The sequence below is a fragment of the Corvus moneduloides genome, chromosome 1 (assembly GCF_009650955.1).
Source record: "Corvus moneduloides isolate bCorMon1 chromosome 1, bCorMon1.pri, whole genome shotgun sequence".
NCBI classification, from domain to species: Eukaryota; Metazoa; Chordata; class Aves; order Passeriformes; family Corvidae; genus Corvus; species Corvus moneduloides.
Window position 1 is genome coordinate 143376967 of NC_045476.1, and position 21971 is coordinate 143398937.

The 21971-nt window shown below is 37.3% G+C and overlaps 1 protein-coding gene across 1 annotated transcript in view; it reads right to left on the reverse strand.

Moving 5' to 3' along the window:
- Nucleotides 1–21971, reverse strand: part of STK3 (serine/threonine kinase 3) — a 131734-nt gene that overhangs the window by 57905 nt on the left and 51858 nt on the right. Inside the window, exons 7-9 of the mRNA XM_032130089.1 lie at nucleotides 14535–14672; nucleotides 12486–12611; nucleotides 835–1027 (exon numbers count right to left, since the gene is read on the reverse strand). Coding sequence (XP_031985980.1) covers nucleotides 835–1027; nucleotides 12486–12611; nucleotides 14535–14672 — 457 coding nt within the window. The remainder of the gene's footprint in view (nucleotides 1–834; nucleotides 1028–12485; nucleotides 12612–14534; nucleotides 14673–21971) is intronic.

Sequence of the window (21971 nt, forward strand, 5' to 3'; positions counted from 1 at the left end):
ACTGCATTGTGCCTCATGAAATCAGGCAGCTACAGCCTGAGTTAGAGTCATCTATTGATGCTGCCTATTTAAGCAACTAATTCTATTACAATTTATGAACCTCAATCTGCAGTAATCTTCAGCCAAACAACGAGTGTATCAGTAAATAAGTATGTAAATTAACTATTTTTAAAATGTATATTTATGGATATTTCAGTATAAGTTATAATTTTATACATAAAAACATCCACAACTTTTTTTCTCTTTGTTACATACTCCCTCACATGCTGCCAAAATCAATTAGAACTTTTTACTTAGGTTTCAGTAATCTTTGGATCATGGCCTTAAATCAACCATTGTTGAATTACATTCCAAAAAAGTCCAAATAATTATTTGCTTAAAAAATACAGATCTGCTAGGTGATCATGATTTACAAAACAATTTTGCAGCAAAATATATTACTGATTGCTGACCCCAAAGAGAGTCACAATATGTTCCCAGGACCAGTGACATTGAAACAGCATAATCACACCAGTTTAGCTCCAAGGAACTGGTCCAAATGTATGTGGGACAGGAGACAAAGAGACAAGCAGTAAAAGGGACAATTCATAGAATGACAATTTGAGAGTCCTCTAGAGAAACTTAGTAAAACACCAAAACCAGACTTCTGCTTTGAATCTCCCACTATAGTCAAATTTTTCTCTACAAATTATAGAGTGCTTAGAGACACAAATACCCCTCTCCCCCTGTTTTAACCACAGAACTTGAAACTTAAAAGCCATTCATGATACAGCACTGTCATGCAGCATGAGAAAACATACTACATTATTAGAAGAAAGCAAATGAACAACATACGTTTCATGGTCCCATCTTCCTCTTCATCGTCATCACTGTTTATTACCATGGTCCCCAAGTCTGACTCTAACATGGTGCTGTTGTGTTCAATCATTGTCTGAGCGCCTTCACTCATCGTACTGGTGGCTCTCATGGTACCAGCGCTCTCTGAATTGGTCTTCACCATGGTGTGAGAGTCCAACTCATCTTCATCCTATGGGGAAACATTTGCCAGAAGGCAGCAGATCATTAAAATAAAATAAAGGTAAGATGCAATCACTTATTGATTAGTTTTTATCTTTATGTGACCGAGCTGTACTGCTGGACTTCCAGGATTAAAACTTTAAAAGAAAAATAAAAAATCTTCCATATAAAGAAAAATAAAAACTCTTCTTTCTCACAGATGCATGGCAGGGTAAATAAAACGTGGCCCAGCCACTCACTTTGCATTAACATCCAGTTTTGAGTTATCTCTGTGATTTTCATGACCCACTTTATCTCTCTGGGTTCCAAAAACCACTAACGCAATTTAGAGAAAGTGATTTTGCTGTTTTGTAAGGGACTGTCACCAAGGGTGCTGACCACCCTTAACTTTGCATCATGCCCAGCATCTGACATTACATACAGGACCCAGATGACAGGCTCATGTTCAATTTAGCTACTAAACAATCTTCCAACAGAATTTGTAAAGTACCCCTCAGAAACAAAAAGTCAACTTGACTTACTTCAAGTGTTTACTTCCATTTTAAAACCTTTGTTACAAACCTGAGTCAATAACTTGTTAATACTACACATAAAAATAGCCCTTGAGCACATACTTACCCACTAAGTGTGGGGGATATAATATCAAGAAGATAGACAGTAGCATTTTGAATCGGTAACGGTAACAGGCCAGGAATTTGAAACAGAGAACTAATGACAATCCAGTTAATGAAATGTGAAATTCATATGGAATACCAATATTTGAAAACACTAATGGGAAATCCCATGGGTTTCCAGAATCTAATTTAGATTATACACACAACATCACAACATTTCAGGAGTAATGTGATGTGACGGACTGTTGGCTATACACATTTTCTATATGAATAAAATCTATTACTAAAGGAAAAAAACCTAAGACATTCTCATTTCTTGATTAAATGTAAGTAACAATATCCATCACTGTGAAGTTACTGTAAGTCAAATTGTTACATTTTAAATACAAATGCTACTTTCACCAGTTTTATAACCATATATGCATCCATTTCCTCTATTGTGTCAAAACTTCATTCGAGTTCCTTTATAAATGAACTCTGTCCCTGATTAGCAAAATATTTTAGCTACATAGTTTAAAAGACTATTGGACAACCCTTTTATTTCTTTTAATTTGCCCCTTACAAATAACATGTTGTTGCTACACAGAATCATAGAACTGTTTAGGTTGGAAAAGACCCCTAAAATCATCAGTTCAACTGTTAATCTGGCACTGCCAAGTCCACCACTAAATCATGCCCCTAAATGCCACATCTACATGACTTTTAAATACGTCCAGGGTAACATGTAACATTAAAACACTACTTCGCCCACGAAAAAATTTCCCCTTTTTCCTAAATCTTTGCATTGCTTTACAGATTTTAAATGTTTAACTATGAAGAGACTTGTAAGTTCAGGGGCTGGGGGAGACAGACACAGAATGGGAACAGAAAAAATAAAGTTTACACTCAAATCCCTGCAAGGTCCAGCACTTTGTGTTTCTCAGTGAACTCATTCCTTTCCTTCCTGTTCAGTCCCTGACAATTTGCCTCTCGTACAGACACACATGCACAAGCCAGCTACATGACCCAAGCGCCTGCTTCACTAAGGGTTGGTCTAGGCAGATACGGAGAATTGAGTCTGCAGTAACACCAGCTCCTGAAAATAATTCTATTACACCTCAACTAAGAGATACAAAACCAGATTTAATCTTGATACAGAAAGTCTGACTAACAGCATACCATAATGAAGCCAGGATACAGACCTAAACAGACATATTAAAATTCCAAATGTCAAAGGAATCTTTATTTTCCAGATTCTAATTTGCAAAAATACTTGAGTTCTTCATTTGGATTCTTTCTGGGGGGTTTTTTTAGTTGCATTCTATTTAGTACCCTACCCTTAAAAAACCCTGTGATATTCACAAAGATACAGACAGTTTACAGCTGCAGCACTAGGCAACTGTGCCAGTAAAAAAAATGAGAATATTCTGGGACTGCTCCTCCTGGTGGCAACTTTAATTTTCTCTACTTTCTCCCACCAAATGTTACTGTTAACCCCAGTGTTTTCTATGAATTGCATTTTTCCCCTTCTAAAAAGGATACTCAGAAAAAAAAGTAGTTTTGCATCACATTTTAAAAGTGACAGAACAGTTAAACTACAAGTGTTTCTTTCAGTGCTGCAATACAGCGCAAAACTGACTCACAACAAAGTGATGTTTCACCCACTAACCACTACAAATTTGGCATCTCTAACATACAAGCAGGCAAATCTCTGAATTTAAGGCATAGTTACATTTGATTTACAGATTCGCTTGACTAATATTAATATCAATATCCACTTGCAGTGCATACAGCCCTAACCTTATCCAAGCTGAAATAGGAAATAAAACAAACACTTTCTTGGAGCTCAAAACTTTTATTTTAGAAGTTAGTGGAGAAAAGTGATGGCTTTATGAACATACGAACAAGTACAAAATAGAGTCCTGAATTACCACTTGCGTAACTTCTGCTTCACTGAAAAAAAATCATCTTTTATTTCTTCAGTCAAATCAAGTATCTGGGCTTAGTCCAAAGAATAGCATTTCTTTTTCCAGTCTAAGAGTGCCAAAAGCCTTATCTTAGTATTGTCTCTCAGCAAAGAGAACAGTTATCTTTTAGTACCTAGTAGACTAAGGATCACAAGAGCCCACCTTAGTACAAAAAGAACAGCTGTCCCAAAAAGGAAAGTACACATCAATTTTGATGAATGGTGTTCTCCGTATATCAGGAATCATGTACGGACACAGAACAATATAAAACTTCTTCATGGCCTGTGCATGCCCCAGAATAATTAGTTTTGTAGCTAACACAAATTGCTTCCAGAACTGTCATTCCAGTATTTCTCACAAATATGAGATTTAGCTAATATGGCAGTAGACTACACTGGTTCTGGAAACGTAACTTTATAAAAATATGCAGTGGATCCAAGTTATGGAAATGCACATTTACACGAGAGATGAAAGTGATTCTTTCATACAAATTCTGATTCATGCTTTACAGTGCATAAATATTGGTGTAGAAATTGTGATCTGTTGTTAAAAAAGGTAAACACACTGATTAAATAAAAACAAACACAATCTCAATTTTAACCAGGAAAAAAATAAGAAGTATTAAAGCTGAAGTGTCATGTTCTCATACTGTTTATAAAAACAGATCCAAGAATCAAACAATAAAAACAACTAATTCTGGAATTAAACTGTCTGCTGTTCTCCTGTGTACCAGTAATAAGCACCAAACTTGTATTTGGAAGGGGTATCTCTTACACCACTATACAGCAAGAGAAGGTGCGCCTAAGTGAGAACTCTAAAATCTCTTGAAATGCTACAGAATTTACAATAGACTACAGAAACTCTGAATAACATCATAATGTAAAATACAAGTAAAGTACCAGCAATAACCTGCAATCCTATAAGACTAACTCTCTGGATCTCCTTATTTTCCAAAAAAAGTTATTATTAAGAAAAGCAACCCTTAAAGCATAAAAATGCAATCATAGAGATTTGATTATCAGGATAGAAAATACAAAAAGACTTCAGCAAAAACCACACACAAGACTTCATGATATGCTTGTAAAATAAAAGATCTCATCACACAAGAAGTTTTCTCAGAGAAGCTGACCCTGCAGATCATACCTGAGCCTACATCATTACAGAAGTGAATGAGCCAAGGTGATAAAGATTAATGGATTTTTCAGTTCCATTTTAAACACTAATAGGGACGAAGACTGATAAAAAACTAAACAAATATGAAGAAGCAAATATGGCAGCAGTTGCCTTTAAAATCTCTCTACCTATGGTTTGGCATGTAAAAAGAACACTAGATGGCAGCAAAGACGGGAAACTCGGCTGCAAGGCATTAAAGGAAGATTTACATGCTGGCAAAATTTAGTATCCTGTAAAATAATTTCATTTACTATTAACACCTCATCATCACCTTTGAAAAATGTAGCTGTAGTCACAGCTATCTTTTTTTAAAGCACTGTAGTAGCTACATAAACACATAATATCGTTTGGTCAAGCGCAAGGATTTCGTAAAAGCTCCTAAGTACAAAGCCAAGCTTCAACCTGAGTATATGATTAATACTGAGCACACAAATCTTAGACCCATCAGTAAAACAGGTAAAAACTTAACTTTCAGCACACAGTCAAATCCCATCACATTCAATAGACATCCATCACAAAACAGCACATAAGCGTGTTTTCTCCCTCCAGGTAATTGATGCATCAGGTAACGACAACTTGCTGCATGCCCATACCTCCCCATGTTTATTCTTCCTCTAAACCAGTTTCTGGCTCTATGCTGCTGTGGATTTTAACAATATGCTATATTTCTAACTTCAGGACACTTAAAGTACCGCAATCAAATTTAATTAACACATACGTCAAGTGTTCTTTGGCATAAAGAAAAAATGGTATGAAAAGAGGAAGCTTTAACACTGTCATGCAAAATTATATGTATATATATAGATATAGCTATAACATATACATGCAAACACATGAAAGAAGCATGAAAGCAATTATAAAAACCTTCAGAAAAGTACAGGATGGTGGATCAGATTTAAAATACAGGATAGCTCATTTGATTCACTAGTTCCTTTAAAACAACACTATAAATATTGTAAAAATATAAAGGAATAAATACAGCAATTATTTCTTAGAGTTTCAAAATACAGATGACAAATTTTCATAATTAATATAGGATTAACCAAATAACCCTTTGTATGAATGAATAAATAATCCTACATACAGGAACAATCGATTATCGACAGTTGGTTTTGGTGTTGATAGTTTGGTGTTGATAGTTGTCAACCACTAAGTGCCCAAGGAAAAAAGAGTGGATTACTGAAGCAGTAATTTCTTGATTTAATACTCTAAAAGACTTAAACATTTCTCACATCATAGAGACATTAAAATGTTAAAGAAAACATACAGAAAGCTGCTTGTTAGCTCATTCCTTTAAAGATCCACAGAAACAAATATTTAGACATGTTTTCTGTGAGCTGCCAGGCAACGAGTTACTTTACATTCCCATAATACAGCTGCCCAGCCTCAGCATCCACTTCACATCACACTTCTAAAAATGCATGAGAAGAGATTGGTCATGTCTTGTAATGCCTAAACTAACATTTAAACTTTGATATTGGGATTAACCTCCTGTAGAACACACCACTTGTGATTTTTGCTTAATTAAAAAAACCTGTACAACTACCTCAGCACCTATCAAAACACATCAGTTTGTCAGATGGCATTCTCATCACATGAGCAGCTCTCATAACAGGCATAAAATCAATTCTGAGCACACTATTTATGTCTTTTTATTATTTATCTCTCAGGAAGGATACAGACATAAAGACTGTATTCAACCTGGGCATCTATTTACAGCTTTATAATACATGGTTTTGAACAGCAAAAAGTATTTACATTACAATTGACAACTTCTCATGCTATAAAATGTTCACAGACAGTGGTGAAAAAGAAAAATAATCAATTTTAGGGATGTGACTCTTCCTCGCTTGAAGGACAACTACCTGAATTGACCCTGAAAATTAAGCACGTAATTGTGAAAACTTTGTATCTGATTATTTCTCCAAACCCACCCACTCCATTCTACTTCTAGTTATGCAAGTCACTTTTAACTTGAATGCCCCTTACTATATAATATATGACTTTAAGAAGGTATTAAAGCACAAAAACTTATTCAAATATAACTGTTAGGGTTAAAACAGGTTTCCTAACATAAGAAACTTCACAGTTAGAACATTTTACACCTTTCTTTTTGATGGATCCCAAATCAGGTACTAGTGAGTAACGAGCAGAACTGCTCACAATTTATATAGGAAATTCTTGGGGGTTAGATCAATAAATTCAAGCCCCTGACAGGTTAACTGAAACCATTCTTTTTCAATAGTATATGGACTTAATTCACTGCCCATGAGAGACCTTTAACATCAGTAGACTCTACTTACCACTAACACCAGTATTTGCTCTTGCTTTTAGATATTGTTAAATATGCATTTCTCAAAGTTCAAGTCTGTTTTTGTGTTTCTACAGTGAGGACTTCACAGTGGTATGGCTGGGAAGAAATCCATTCCTGAGGTGTTATTTTTCAAAATTTAAGTGCAAGGTGGCTATTACTTTGCAACTGAACAGTACACACAATCTAAAAACATTTATAGATATTAAAATATTAATAAATAGATGCATTATTTACTGTCACTACTACTACTACTACATAAGGTAACATAGGGACTGTCATTAGCTCTTTCTAGGACTGTTGCCATCACTGCAGATTTATCAAGACCGGTACTGTCATTTGAATTATGGGATCATGTAGTCATGCAAACTACATACAAGCAGCCCTGTATTTCTTATGGGGTTCTGTGAAACAGATACGTAAGGAGTAGGAATGTGCAAGGGTTATTTATCTTTATCCTTGAATGCTGGACTGCTGACTTCATCCACTACCAAAATGTATACCAACTATACCAAGCTGGCACTCATCTGCTTTCCCTTTCCAAAAGGAAAATAATAAGCACTCAGAAGTGCAGAAAGAATTGGTTTACTCTTTTCTCTGGCAGTTCCACAAACAAGTTCCAAATTAAATGAAAGACACAATCTTTGAGCTTATTTTCAAATTATACATTATTTCAAAGTGAAGTGGGAGGTTGGGGGGATTGATTGTTTCTTTTTTTAAAATGACAAACCTAAATATTCTAATGCTTTCATTTTATTCTTCCAGATTTTTATCCTGGTTTCCTTTAATAACTTGTGGGTCCATTGATTAACCTCTGCCTAGTATGATTAAAAAACTAAAATCAGAATTCCACTTAGTTCAGGCTTCATTTATACCTACATATTGCTCAGGAGTTTTCTATTACGCACTGTATGAGCAACATGCATTCAAGAAACACCTTACAGAAAACTTCTCTAATTAAAAAGAAAATGGTAAGACTTTCAAGGAATCATAGAATGGTTTGGATTGGACGGGACCTTAATGACCATTTAGTTCCAACTCCCCTACCACACCTTCACCTAGATCAGGCTGCTCAAAGTCCCATCCAACCTGGCCTACAACACTTAAGGAATGGGCCATCCACAGCTTCTCTGTGCAACCTGTTCTAGTGTTACACATCCTCTCCACGAATACTTTCTTCTAATATCCAGTCTAAATCTACCCTCTTTCAGTTAAAAGCCATCATCCCTATACTACATGCCCTCGGAAAAAGTCCTTCTCCAGCTTTCTTGTAGCCCCCCCCTAGGTACTGGTACAAGTTTACACTGCTGTTTCCTAGTTTGGCTGGGTTTGCACTACTGCCTGATCAGAACCTTTGGTGACAGCAACTACACAAGATCCTGGTGTTATCTCTCAAATCAGTCTGGAATTTCTTACAGTGATGTACTGCACTGAAACTGTTGCAAGACATAGGATGTCTGTATTATGACCAAACAATTATTAAAACTGGTCCAGAACAAAATGTGTTCTGCATTGTGACACACAGAAGATATCCATAGGTCACTCCAAAAATTGTTTTTGTCAACAAGGAAATCCCTCCTCACTTCACCATTAATATTCTTCATTTCAATCATTTGTACCCTCACTTTTTCTATTAAAGCTAAGTATTTCTTTTTTCACTCAGGGCTTACCAAGCAATACCAAATTATTGGACATGCATTTACTGGTAGCAAAAGTCACACTTGTTACCAAATACCACCAGTTTTAACAACTGTTAAATATTTAATCCTAACTACAAATCTTACCACAGATTATTTTCTTGAATCATAAAACTGTGTGAAAACTTAGGGAACTAAAAAAATCTCAACCGCATAAAAGAACATACACAAAATTATTTTTTACAGTAGGTACCAAAATCCTCTTTTACTTAATCTTTTTATTTTGAAACTTTTGAAAATGCTTAATTCTTCAATATAAACTTTACAGTAGAAGCGCCTGGATATCCTCTTGTCCATTACGAGATATTCTTGCACGTCTCTTAAAATCCCCTGTAAACATCGTTTGGTATTATTCATTAATTTAGTTAATCAATTACAGCCTGGAAGTCTGCATCCACAGTGAAAAATAAAGAGGAGTACACAACATCATATTACAAAGGATGATAAAAGCATTCTAAAAGAACATATTGCTGAAGTTTTTACCCAGACTCTCTCATCCTTCTCCTTTTGTCATCTTGAAGTCTCATCTAGTGATCCCTTCACTCAAGGAAATACTACAAAGCTTCATTTTCCAGTTTCTCCCCTTCTGTCTCTCACTGTGCTGAAGTCATGCTCTTCTTTCTATTTTTCTACTACCTTTCTTTTCTGAACTGACTAGTCTCATTCACAAGCCCACTTTCATGGCTTTCCCCTATTCTGTCACTCTGTTCAGTACCGAGAAGTCAGCTCTGCCTCAAGTTTGCCTCTTCCATTACTCACCTGTTAGGTTTTCAAACTTCTACTCTTTTCTCACATCCTGTGCTACTACAGGCAGGGCTGTCTCTAGCCCTCTGCAAGGCTGGCCTTTAAAACTCCTCTACATCATAATATACAAAAAGAAATGAGCAAGGTATGCAAATACTGAGCTGTCCACTGCTCTTACTTCCTGCCTTATATCAAAGACCAATTTCTTCAAGCAGAGGTTGACTTCTGTTTCTGGGTTTGTTGATGCTCATACATTGGTATATGATTACAGCCCCTAAAAGTCTATTACTGTAAGTAAAAAATTACAGACTTAGTGTTTCCATATACTACAACTGCACTCAATTTTAAGAGCAAACCAACCTTTTAGCCAAAGTGCTAATTAGACAAGTTAGGGACTGCATTAGACAAAGTTGCCAGGAGGTGCAGGGAGGTGAGTGATCCTTCCCCTCTGCTCCACACTGCAGAGGTTGCACCTGGAGTGCTGGGTCCTCTTCTGGGCTCCTCAGTATGAGAGAGAAGGACACACCAGAGAGAGTTAACACAGGGCCACAAAGATGATTAAGGGACTGGAACATCTCTCCCATGAGGAAAGGCTGAGAGAGCTGGGACTGCTCAGCTTCAATAAGACAAAGCTCATTGAGGCCATCATCAGTATGTGCAAATATCTGAAAGGAAGATGCAAAGAGGATGAAGTCAGGCTCTTTTCAGTGGTGCCCACTGACAGGAGCAGAGGCAATGGGCATATAAAAAACTAAGGAGGTTTCCTGCACACATCAGGAAACACTTTTTGTTCCATGAGGGTGACCAAGCATTAGCACGAGCTACACAGGGACGTCATGTGTTGCAGCGGGGATTACTGCAACAAGCATATTTCAAACCAGGAGTCCCGTGGAAAGGAAGTATATATGGACAGATTCGTGGTAGATGTTTCAGAGGTGTTTATTTCTCCAGCCGCATGGCCGGGGCTGAGCTCAGGAACTCCGCAGTCACGGGACCCGAGGGTCCTTGGCATTATCAGGGAACCCAAACCAACCAATGGGGAATGAAGCTGAGCAGGGGCAGGGAAACCCCATGTCTCCCCCCCCAGGGCCCCTCTCCCAGGGCTCCATGGCAGGGGGAGGGACCTCAACAGTCATGGAGTTTCCTTCCTTGGAGATATTCAAAAGCTGTCTGGACATGGTCCTGGGCAGTCAAACCTCAGTGGCCCTGCTTAAGTAGAGGGGTTGGACAAGATGACCTCCACAGGTACCTGCCAACCTCAACCACTCTGTGATTCTGTTTTCTCAGCCCTGCTAATCAAATATATTCCTGTTACTTTCAGATTTGAGGCACTTATCTTCTATACTTAGTGACAAGCAGAGTCTTGCTGTCTTACTCATAACCTATTCCTTTACTGCACCACAAGAGTACATGGCAGAATTCCCAACTACTACAATGGTAACACAAGAAACAGATTGCTGCCTCAATCCTGGATTTGAGGTTCTCTTATACTAAATGCTAAATGGGGGGAAGTGTGGAGGGAAGGAGTGTGGGGGGCGGCAGAGTGGGGAGTGCAGTGTTACGTTCTGACTTCTGCACCCATGCAAGAGCCATGAGGAGTTGCTAAATGCTTCTTCAGCTGAGGTGAACCAAACTTGTCTTACATCCTTCCACGCAGTAGTGGGACAGGGAGGTGTACACCACATCCTCAGCTGGCACAGACTGTGCCTGGCAATGTGATCTGAACCTCAGACTAAGTAATTAGATGTCATGCCTAATTTTGGGTTAATGCAAAAGACATCAACAATGCCCAAGCATTTAACATCTCTAGTTCAGAAGGCAATACTATAGATGAAAGCATACTAGTAAAGACATTAGGTTTTTATGTCAGTAGTAAATCAGTCTCCTCAGAAATCAACTATTCAATAAGTCAATTCACAAACATCAACTCCGCGTGTCAAGTCACACACAGGAAAATTTCCTAACATAAAAAAAGCAATCACAGCCTTCCCTGCCAGTTTATTACTGACTAAGCAAGTACAATTCAGAGTAAACCACCTTTATAAAAAGAAGCGATCAATATTCTTAGAACACACACTCTTAGAACAGAAAAAAATGCAGCAAACCACAGATTGCTGGAGATCGAAAAGATTGCACAGAATCTGCTTGAAAAGTATTCCTATATATAGATCATCACATAACACTCTGTAACAAGGATTCTACAATTTGCTATAGGACAAACTGCATTTACTGCACTGCTCTTTTCTGTTTGCTCAAAGCTGTAACATTCCAGTCTCCATCTTCTCTTTGTGCTCTTCCTGAATTACCCTGGTACGCACTGTATGTGTGGCAATACACTTCTTTGAAGCACATTCTGCTGCATTGCACAAGACTAACATGAAATAAATTATGTTGGGAAGAGTAATAATGCCAGGAACACAGACTTAACACTGCCAAACAATTCTAAATGCAACCTACTTATCACACAACCTGCTCTCTCCTCAAACATTTGCTCACAATGTCATCTGAAGAATGAAGTGCCATCACCATTTTCATGTTACTTGGTTCAAACCACACTGCAATCACTACTTACTAAGTGTTGTGACTATTCTGTGTATTAGACTTAAGCAAAACAACCCAAAAAAACACCAAGCAAAGTGCCCTGAACTAAAAACTAAACCACTTGTCTAGAAGTCCACCTGTGAAAGTAGAACCTTAAAGAATTTGGGGGTTTTTAATGTTAGTCTCAATAGCTGACTATTCAGCTATGGTTTCTTTTCCCACTTTCTAGAAAAGCTTTTTACTAGGACATCTCATGAATAGTGCTGAAAGCTGGCTTTTACAGCATTACTCATAATTAAGAGTAGAATACTCAGAATTCGTAGCATTAAAACCACACAGAAAACTGGTACGAAAAAGTATTTGAACACAACTACAGGAAGGAGGGGAAAACCAGCAACTTATCTGTAAAGTATAGATGGTTATAGGAAAAATGGGTACACACCGAATTTTCTTCCTCCTCTTCTAGTTCTCTCTGCTGTTCCTCATGTCGCTTTGCCTTTATCTCCATAGCTTCAGTGATCAGGTCCCTTAAAATTGAAACTGGCTTAGCATTCTTAATAAATGTATGCTAGGGGGAAAAAAATCATTAAAATATGTAGTATCATTACAGCAGTTGTGCTTCAGATTTAATTACAAATCCTATTCAACACCACAGATTCCAGTACATTACGCAATAATCAAAATCTATACCAACACAACATACAGTATCCTTCAGCTGCTTCATTAAATAAAATTTACTTTAACTATTTTTAGTAACTGCAAACCTTGGGAAATGTAATCACTTAACAACTGTTTTAGAGTTGAGGAGAGAATTTTCCAAAGAAAACATGCAGTAAGTAGTAAATAGTGATGATCTGACACAGAAAACCAAAATTTTTCAGATATTCAGTTTCAAAAGTTAATTAATCTTACCAAATTGAGAGCATAATTAGTGGCTCTAACCAGAGCAACTATGGCTGCTTACTTCAACAAAGCTATGCTTTAAATGTCATAAAATATTTCTTGATCTATGATGCTGAAATGTGGAACCAGTAAAAAAATACTTCACTTTTAGCAGGAAGTTTAATTTTAATTCAAGGTCGTTTAAATAATCACTTTCTCATTTAAGACAATGGGCATGATACCATTTGCACATTTTGCTGCCTAATAAACACCTGCTGTTAGAAAAAATATGAATTTTGCATTATTATATTAATTATTAATAATTATTGTATTATATTTGCATTATTATATTAATTTAGGCAAAACGTAACTAAGCACCTCAGAAATATATCATTAAATATTTAAAAATTGTTCCACGAAGAACAGAATCGATGTTTTCAATTGAAGCCTCGTGTCCTACACCTATTATCTATCTTTTCCCTTGATATATTAATTCAATTACTCTCTTTTTCATTCCATGATCTCTCCTCACAAGCAATACTTTCATTCCCACTCAAACACATTCACAGCACCTCCAGCTCCATCACATATGCTCCAAATTCCAGCTGGGGAAAAAGACAACACAGACTCCTGAAGAACACAATATTTGGTTTTCTAGTCAGTAAGCATGTGGAAAGAAACTTCACGCTGAAGCTTTTTCTTGTTTGTTTCTCCTTACTTGCTCACATTAATGCAAGTCTCTTCTATCCAGCTGCTGGTATTCAGCTAACCATACAAACTTCAAATCTTGAAGGTCTCAAGTACTGATTCATACATCACACAGACACACATAACTTTTAATTTTTACTTAACTTGGGGTCTACATTTTGGTGTTTTGAAATTTATAAAATTAAATATTCATAACATGATCTACGAATTTGATAGATCTATTACCAAAAACTACTTTGCAAAATTTTTGTTTTCCTTGTAGTGGAGTTCACTGGAATTTAAATTTTAACAGCTGATATTGCTAGCTCAACACAGAATAAATCTAGTAGGAGAGTCATACAGGCAGTAAGAGCCTGGCATACCCTGCCTAACTCCAAAGTCCACACTGACAACTGTGGCTCCCATATAAAAGTGCCCACTTGGTTTAACTCAGCCCAAGAGAAAACTCATTTGTCCATCTGCATCACACCTTTCTAGGACAGACAGCCACCTGCCTGTTTAACCTGACATGACCAGAAGGAAAGACTTTGAATATACTCCATGTGTGGTCCACACAGAGGAGTAACCTGGGCTCAATTCTTTTACTAAACACTTGTCTAAATCCTGAGATCTATTGAGGGCCTCGAACCACAAAGCAAGGATCCAATTTTAATAGCAAGAACCAGCCTTAAACTATTTAAAGAGCAATGAATTTTCAGAAGCAGCAAGAAGAAAAATAAAATGGGGGCAGAGATGCAAGAGCTGTCAGAGAAAAGACCACAAGGTGAAAAATAAATAAGGCATAACAATAGTTAAAATAAGATTTTCCCTTACAAATTTTCACAATATTTTGGGTTTGAGGGAAAAAAAAAAAAACACCCAAACAAAAAATGTGCTTTTCCTCAGTAAGTTAAATACTGACCTGTAGCAGCTGGGTTGCTGTAGCTCTTTGTTCAGGATTTTTCACTAAGCATTTCTTCACAAAATCTGTAAACTCATCAGACCAGAGCTCTGGCTTCCGGAAGGTTGGAGGGGGATTTGTAGGAATCATAAAAATAGCCTAGATAAAAATAAAACAATAGCAAGTCTAAACAAAACACATCACCACAGCAGCTGAAGCCAAGTTAAAAAAAAGAAATTGCTTTATCCACCTTTCTTATCAGGCTAAGAATCAGGAAGACAAATTTTAAGTATGCAAGGATTTCTACTCAGATCAAGATTCAGGAAGTAAATCCATCTGCTACTAATGTAGCTACTTCCCATTAGATTTTCTCTATTTACACTGTACCCCATTGAGCACAAGACTCTTTATTTCATCGATTGCTGTTCATCAATCTGAAGAGATGATTATATTCTTTCAGAAATTCTTAGCAGAAATGACAGCACTGCTCGTTTATACACACATATAAAGTTGCTGACAACAGCCAAGCTCACCTTCTCCTCTCTTAAGTGTATTTAGTTTTATATGAGAATTGCTTAGGAAATTTGGGAGGATTGCTATTTCCTTTTGCATTCATAATTCATCAGATGCAGCTTTAAAACTTGCTTGTCCAAGTAAGATTTAGACACATATGCCAAAAGACCTAAGGTAACACTAAAGGATGACATAAATAAAATAATCAAGTAACTAGTTTACAGTATTGAGAACTTACATGAAATTGAAAAGGCACCACTTTACCTATATAACAGAAATTTCTTCTGTTGAGAACCATATGCAGACAGATTTTTCAACCAGGGAAAAATACTCATGCTATATAAAAAAATGTTTGTCCTACTTAAGATTATATATATATATATAGTGCCATTTTTTATATTATTATTTCTAGGTTTTTATAATTATTATTATAAATTCATGCTTGCAGCTGGGGGAAAAAAGCTGTACAACTCTGACAGATTATTGCAAAATAATGAAAAATGTTGAACTTCTGTATGTAATAAATGCATCCAGTACCAGTGCTTAAGACTTACACATGATAGCAACACACTAGAGCTAGGTCTATTGACAAGAACAACAGGCTATTATTTTCTTCTAAACCCAGGTTCAATTCAACTACATTTTCCAAAGTCACAGGGAATAAGAGTTCTTCATTTGCTTTTCTAAAAGCATAGGCAGAAATACATACTCAGAAAAGGGAAAAAAACTGATTCTGCAAATGTTTAAAGTATTAGAAGCACTAGAAGGTTCAGCCTGTGTCTGAAACATAGAGAGAAGGCAGAAAGAACTTAATGAGATTTTATCCATAGCTTCTAAAGAAGTCTGACTGGCCTTGAAAGTTGGTTGAACTCATTCAAACCCTCATCAGAAAATTTTTTCTCATATTCTGAAGGAAAGTGGAAACCATGCAAAATGACGTAAAAACTGTTTACTAACATTTTAATGAAAAATTAATTCAGTACTGAATAGTTGCTTGAATTCAAATACTTAAATGTTTACAAAACTTGCCATTTTGTTTAACAAAAATGTATGCTACAACAGCAGCTTTATCTTTTCAGTGGGCAGCCATGCCAAACAAGTATATGGACTCAGATAGGAAACGTGGCACTCAGTAACTGGCCTTATCTACTTCACTTGTGAGGCAAGATTAAGTGTCAGTACAAGTGAAGTGCTTCTGGCGAAAAGCAGTGGCTAACAAATTCAGCTGTTTCTGTCCTTGAAATTAATGATCTTTCTGAACTTTGAACTGATGACTTTTGATCTTATCTTCAGTTACTCTTAACAGCTAACTCTGCAGTAGCTATCGAAAACACACAGCTGTAACAGAAGTCTACCAACCTCTGTTTAGGTGGTGTCAAAATAGGTACCATCATAATAGGTTTCATCATAAACATTGACCTCTCTCCCCACAGGTAAGCACAGATAAGTTGGAGTCCTACTCAGCTCCACAGTTCTAGCAAAAATGTTTGCCTTGGCCAACTATTTTCATCAAATACACAGCAGTTAAGAACCACAGCAAAGAATTGACTTCTTTGTCATTCACAAAGGACAATGAGAAAAAGAGGAAATTCATGAATCATTCTTTTATGCCAGACAACGAAAGCCACAAAAGGAGATATTCAAGTGTTAGAGTCCTAAATCCACATTTATGCTTTGTACTTTCATTGAAAATACCTACTTCAGAAATATGTATATTTATATAATGCTTAAACTGTAGACTTTTTAAAATCCTATGTCACATGAGCTCTATTAGCTGAAAAGAAAAATTAGATGCATTTTTGTAATACAAGAAAACATACAGAAACTACTTATTCCAAATGTTTAGTCCAACTTGGTACTCACGCCACACACTTGCTAGCATGTACCTCTCCCTCCATCTCTCGGCACTCCATTCTATCAACCAGCCTAAAATTCTGGTTTTCAATTCCATCTTGCCTCTCTCAGAATTTTGGCTTGCCTATCTCTCTGCAGAAAAGTTAAACGCCTGTCCTCTTTCAAAACAGTCTATGATTTAGCTTTCAACTACTCTGTTTCCTTCCAAGAGGCTTGCAAAGAACTCACTGGAGCATTATAAAGCTAGTCCCAAATCTCCAGGAATAAAACAAAACACTTATCTGACAGGAACTGACTCCTCATTTTTGCTTCCACTTCTTGTCAAAAAAGGTCATTTCTACCCTACAATAACTGTATATTATTTTAAAACAAAACTAAGCTATTTCAATCACTCTGGGTGCCAACAGAAGCAGGAAATACTTGGTTTTTTCATGCTTCTTTCATCTTACCTTAGATTTCTCCAGTCCCTGTGTTTTCCCAAACTATTACTTGCAGTTTTTTTTTTCTCCTCCACTCCACTTGTAATTTTCTCAGAAGTTTCCCACAGCTATTGGTTTTAGTTTAGCTCTCACAGTAGGGCTGAGAACAGTGCTCATACAGCCAGTGTTAGGCAAATGTTGATTGAAAGAAACACCAAATATAAGCTACTATCCACCCAATTACATGGGCTGAACTGGCAGTACCAACTGAGGAAATGTTAGGAGGAAATTGCTCAACAGAGGGGCAGGCTCTGACTTATAAAAGAGCTGGGGCTAATTCTTTTCTCTCTCCCGCCTTCAATATCACCTTCCACATTTCCTTACATTTCTGAGACAAACTAACAAATCTTACAAGAGTAACACATCAAATATACAACCAAAGAATTAGATTGTATGACTCAGTCTTCAGTTTTAACCATTCAATCATCTCTAAATAGAGAAAGACACCTCTAAAGCTACAAGAAGGCTAAGCTTAATCTGCATTTGTCTTCACCTGCCTGTAACATAGAGCTCATTCCAAATTTGTCCTGAACTGGCCCTTCCACCTCTGCACCTTGAGCCAATTCTACCTTGAATCATCTTTCACACACTGGTCTGAGGGAAATCCTTCACCTTGCAGTGAAACCAGAATTCAAGGCAGATTATAATCTATGTATGACAAAAGATATGGGGAAGATAAAATCATCCAGGGCAGCTTTTGGGGCCACTTCTGAATTGAACACTGGACAATCCAACACAGTTTCTACCATACCTGTTGCCTGGTAGCACTTCTCTGCTCAATCATCAGCAGTTACAGCTAAGCTAAATACCAGACTGAGAACCAGGTCTTAAATGAGAGCAGAACTGCACAAGTCAGCCCAGGATTTTCTTTTTATTATTCTTAAAGAGTCTAGTATTTTAAATTAAATCCAGGCTGAAAACAGGGCGGGGGGGTTTCCATGAAGGTTCTTTTATGGACAATTTTATTGGCGTGAAAATGTAATTATGGTGATGATGATGAATTAGGAAACGCCAAAAGAAAAATGAGATGCTCATATACCACACATGGAAATTCCTAATCAGAAAATCCTTGCAGCTCATTCTTCTTGTCAGTCAGGGTAATATATGTGTATTTCACACAGCCCATGAACACATTAAGTGATCAACAGCAATTTCGTAGAGGTACCGTGTCTTCTGGCTTTTAGCTCCTTGAGTAACTTATCTCTATTACTTAGCTGAAATAAGTTACTTGCAATAAAAAGCAGAAAATCTACCCAGTACCATAAATGCTACTGAAGAGAACACCAGAGACTTCTATATTGTGGTGAATTTATAATTATCATGCTGTGAAGCTCCATTGCTAGAATCTATAGAGAAAAACTTTTTTATAAACAGGGTAAGGATCCATGACATCAGTTTGTGACTTCATAGTTTTTGCCACCACAATTACACTACTTAGTTTAGCAATCTACTGTAGGAAACAAACACCAAAACACATTAAACTCACTAACACATTCAGGGTACAAAAACCTATTTGAGGCCGGAGGAGTTAAATATTGGGTACTGTAAAATTTTAGTAACTTTGGAAACAAAGAATCAGCTGAAAGACACATTTTTCTCCTCTCTGTGATACATAGAACCTCCCTCCTTTCTTGAATAGCCTTCAAAAAGACTACTAAAACATCATTAATTATTCATTTACACAATTCATCAGCTGTCTAAAAATGAAACATCAGCATGGAGAAGGGTGAAATACTAGCAGGTTCTACACTGGGTTTGCTTTGTTGAGCATTTTTTCTTGATGTGGCTTTTTGGGGGGTGGTTTGTTTGATTTGTTTTTATTAATTCAGAACTACGATATTGCAACACAGTGAAAAATAAAGTTACTGAAAAACACCTCCTGTTTAAAGTCAAGAAAGTTGGTTCACAATCTACGTCATAGTAAATAATAGATGTATTTGTTAGAAGCACCCTAAAAATCACTGCTGCTTCCTCTCATCTGCAAACACAGACGTTGATGAAGATCATCTAGTGTACTCACACCTCTTGTGCAGAACTACAAACAGGTCTGGTTCCATCAGACATCTATCACATACCTGATCCAAGTTGATTCTTACTAGAATGAACAAACACAGGATTAAATGCAGGAATGGGTAAGTGAAGCTTTAGTTCAGAGAAGTTCTGGACAAACAATAACTGACATAAAATTTTTAATCCTAATGAGGCGGAATATGTGTGACATTTAACATGCAATTCTACTGCACTCACTTTGATAGTTTTTGTAATGGCCACTGATTAAACCATATTACACAATACTACATAAGGTAAAAATTACATTTAAATTACTTTATTATAAAATTACATGTATTAACACTAGGAGCACCTGGAAAATAAAATAAAACACCATAAGGGAAAAAAAACCAAACTAAATGAAACAAACCACAACGTGTACCAGTGGCTTAACAGCCATTTACTGTCATAAGCCTCCCTCTGGAATAATGACCTTTACCGATCAAATCAAAATATGATTCACTTAAGATGTAAAGTAATAAAGCAATAAACATAGAGAAAAGATACATAATGGAAGGACTATTCACATGATTAACAGCAAAGATGGGTTATTGAAAGATAAGCCATTTACATTTACTTATATATTTTTTATTGCTAGTAAGCTCGTAACATTTTGACAGCATTACAACAGGTCAAGAATGTAAAGATACCAATCTCAAATATTTTGCAATAGTAAGTGCAATTGCAAATCTATTGAAAAGAATCAACCCTTGCCTTGTTAGCACCGTCATGCACCAGAACGGTGTCTCGAGATTCACCTCTGAATTTACTCTTCGTACTAAGGTGGGAACTGGACTAATGATCCAGTCATGGATCCCTTCCAAATTGACATATTCTTTGATTCTAAAAAATTGCTTTAAATTAAAAAAAAAATATTACAGATTATTTGTTATGTGACAACAGGTCAAGTTAGCATTCTAAGGCCAAAAGTTAATTCAGTTTGGGGTTTTTCATAACTGGTTTTAAACAAGCTTACTTAGAAAACGGATTTTTAAATCCCATCGCATTTCCTAACTTTAAACTTCTACCATATCCTTCACTGGCATATTTAAAAGACAGAATTTATTGCACTAGCTGCTATCCACTTATCAAGACAAAGAGTAAGTTCCCCCTGCTAACTCAGCTAAAAGTATCGTGTCCTCTGCATATATGCCTGTTCATTATCAAACCATTTTGTCAGATGAGTAACAAAAATATTTATTACCACCAATCTTTTCACAGAACTATCACCTCAGCATGCTGCCTTACTGCCAGTTAATTAATATGAGTTTATCCATTTCTTTTTTTCATTTTTCAATGTTTCTTGAACTCTTATAACCCATCACTTGTACAATCCAAAGATATCTGAAAGCTACTCAACAAATTATTTCATGGAGTTATACAACTCCAAAGAAAGAACTTTGTTTATCTGCACTGACCTCCTTGTGTTTGCTTCTTTCTTCTTCTCCCTTCAAGCCCAGCAGACCTATCAATATTTTTCCAGGTTTTCTTCTAACATATTTAAAAAATTCCCTTTTATTTGGGGAACTCTTCATTACTTTTGCCTGTAGTTTTTTACTGTTATCTTGTCCCAACTTTCCATCTTCTACTTTAAAATGGAACAGTTTGAGTTTCTCTGCCCAACTCAGTAGGGCTATTTTCATTTCCCGAACCCAGCTCTTCAACACAAAATATTCCTGAATTCTGCCATGCAACTGAATTCCCTTTTATTAGGGATGTAACCTTCAAGTTCCCGTTTCATCTGCAAGATGCAAGTCATTGATGTCAGTGACATTTTAACAGAAGACACAGTCAGCAACCCACTCCTCAAAATTCTTCCCTCCTTCAACTTAGATCACAAGTCTTGTGTATTGGTTTTGCATGGCCTGGTTTTTGGTAGCAGGGGAGCCACAGAGGTGGCTCCCGTGAGAAGCTGCTGGAAGCTTCCACCATGTCCAGCAGGGCCAGTCCCTGACGGCTCTGAAGATGGACATGCTGCCAGCCAAAACTGGGCCAATTAGAGAGGTTGGTAACGCCTGTGTGATGACATATTTAAGAAGAAAATCAAAGTGCACACAGGTTTTATTTTTCTAGTCAGAGAAGAGGAGGAGGTGAGAACATGTGAGGGAAAACAGCATGGCAACACCAAGGTCAGTGCAGAAGGAGGGGGAGGAGGTGCTCCAGGTGCTGGAGCCGAGATTCCTCTGCAGGCCGTGGTGAGGACCATGGTGCAGCAGCTGTGCACCTGCAGCCCATGGGGATCCACGGGGGACGCAGAGATCCACCCGCAGCCCGTGGGGGAGGTGCCCACGGTGGAGCGGGTGGATGCCTGGAGGAGGCTGTGATCCAGTGGAACACCCGGCAGAGAAAGAGGGCCTTTCCTTCCAGGCTGGAGCAGCCTGTCCTTGGAGGACTGCACCCCGTGGAAAGAGAGACCCACGGCGCAGCAGTCTGGGAGGGCCGTGTGCCCGTGGGAGGGGCTCACGCTGCAGCAGGGGCGGGGTGGCTGCTGCTCGTGGGAGTGGACCCACTCCGGAGAGGTTCAGGGAGAACTGTCTCCTGTGGGAGGGACTCCCGGCCTCAC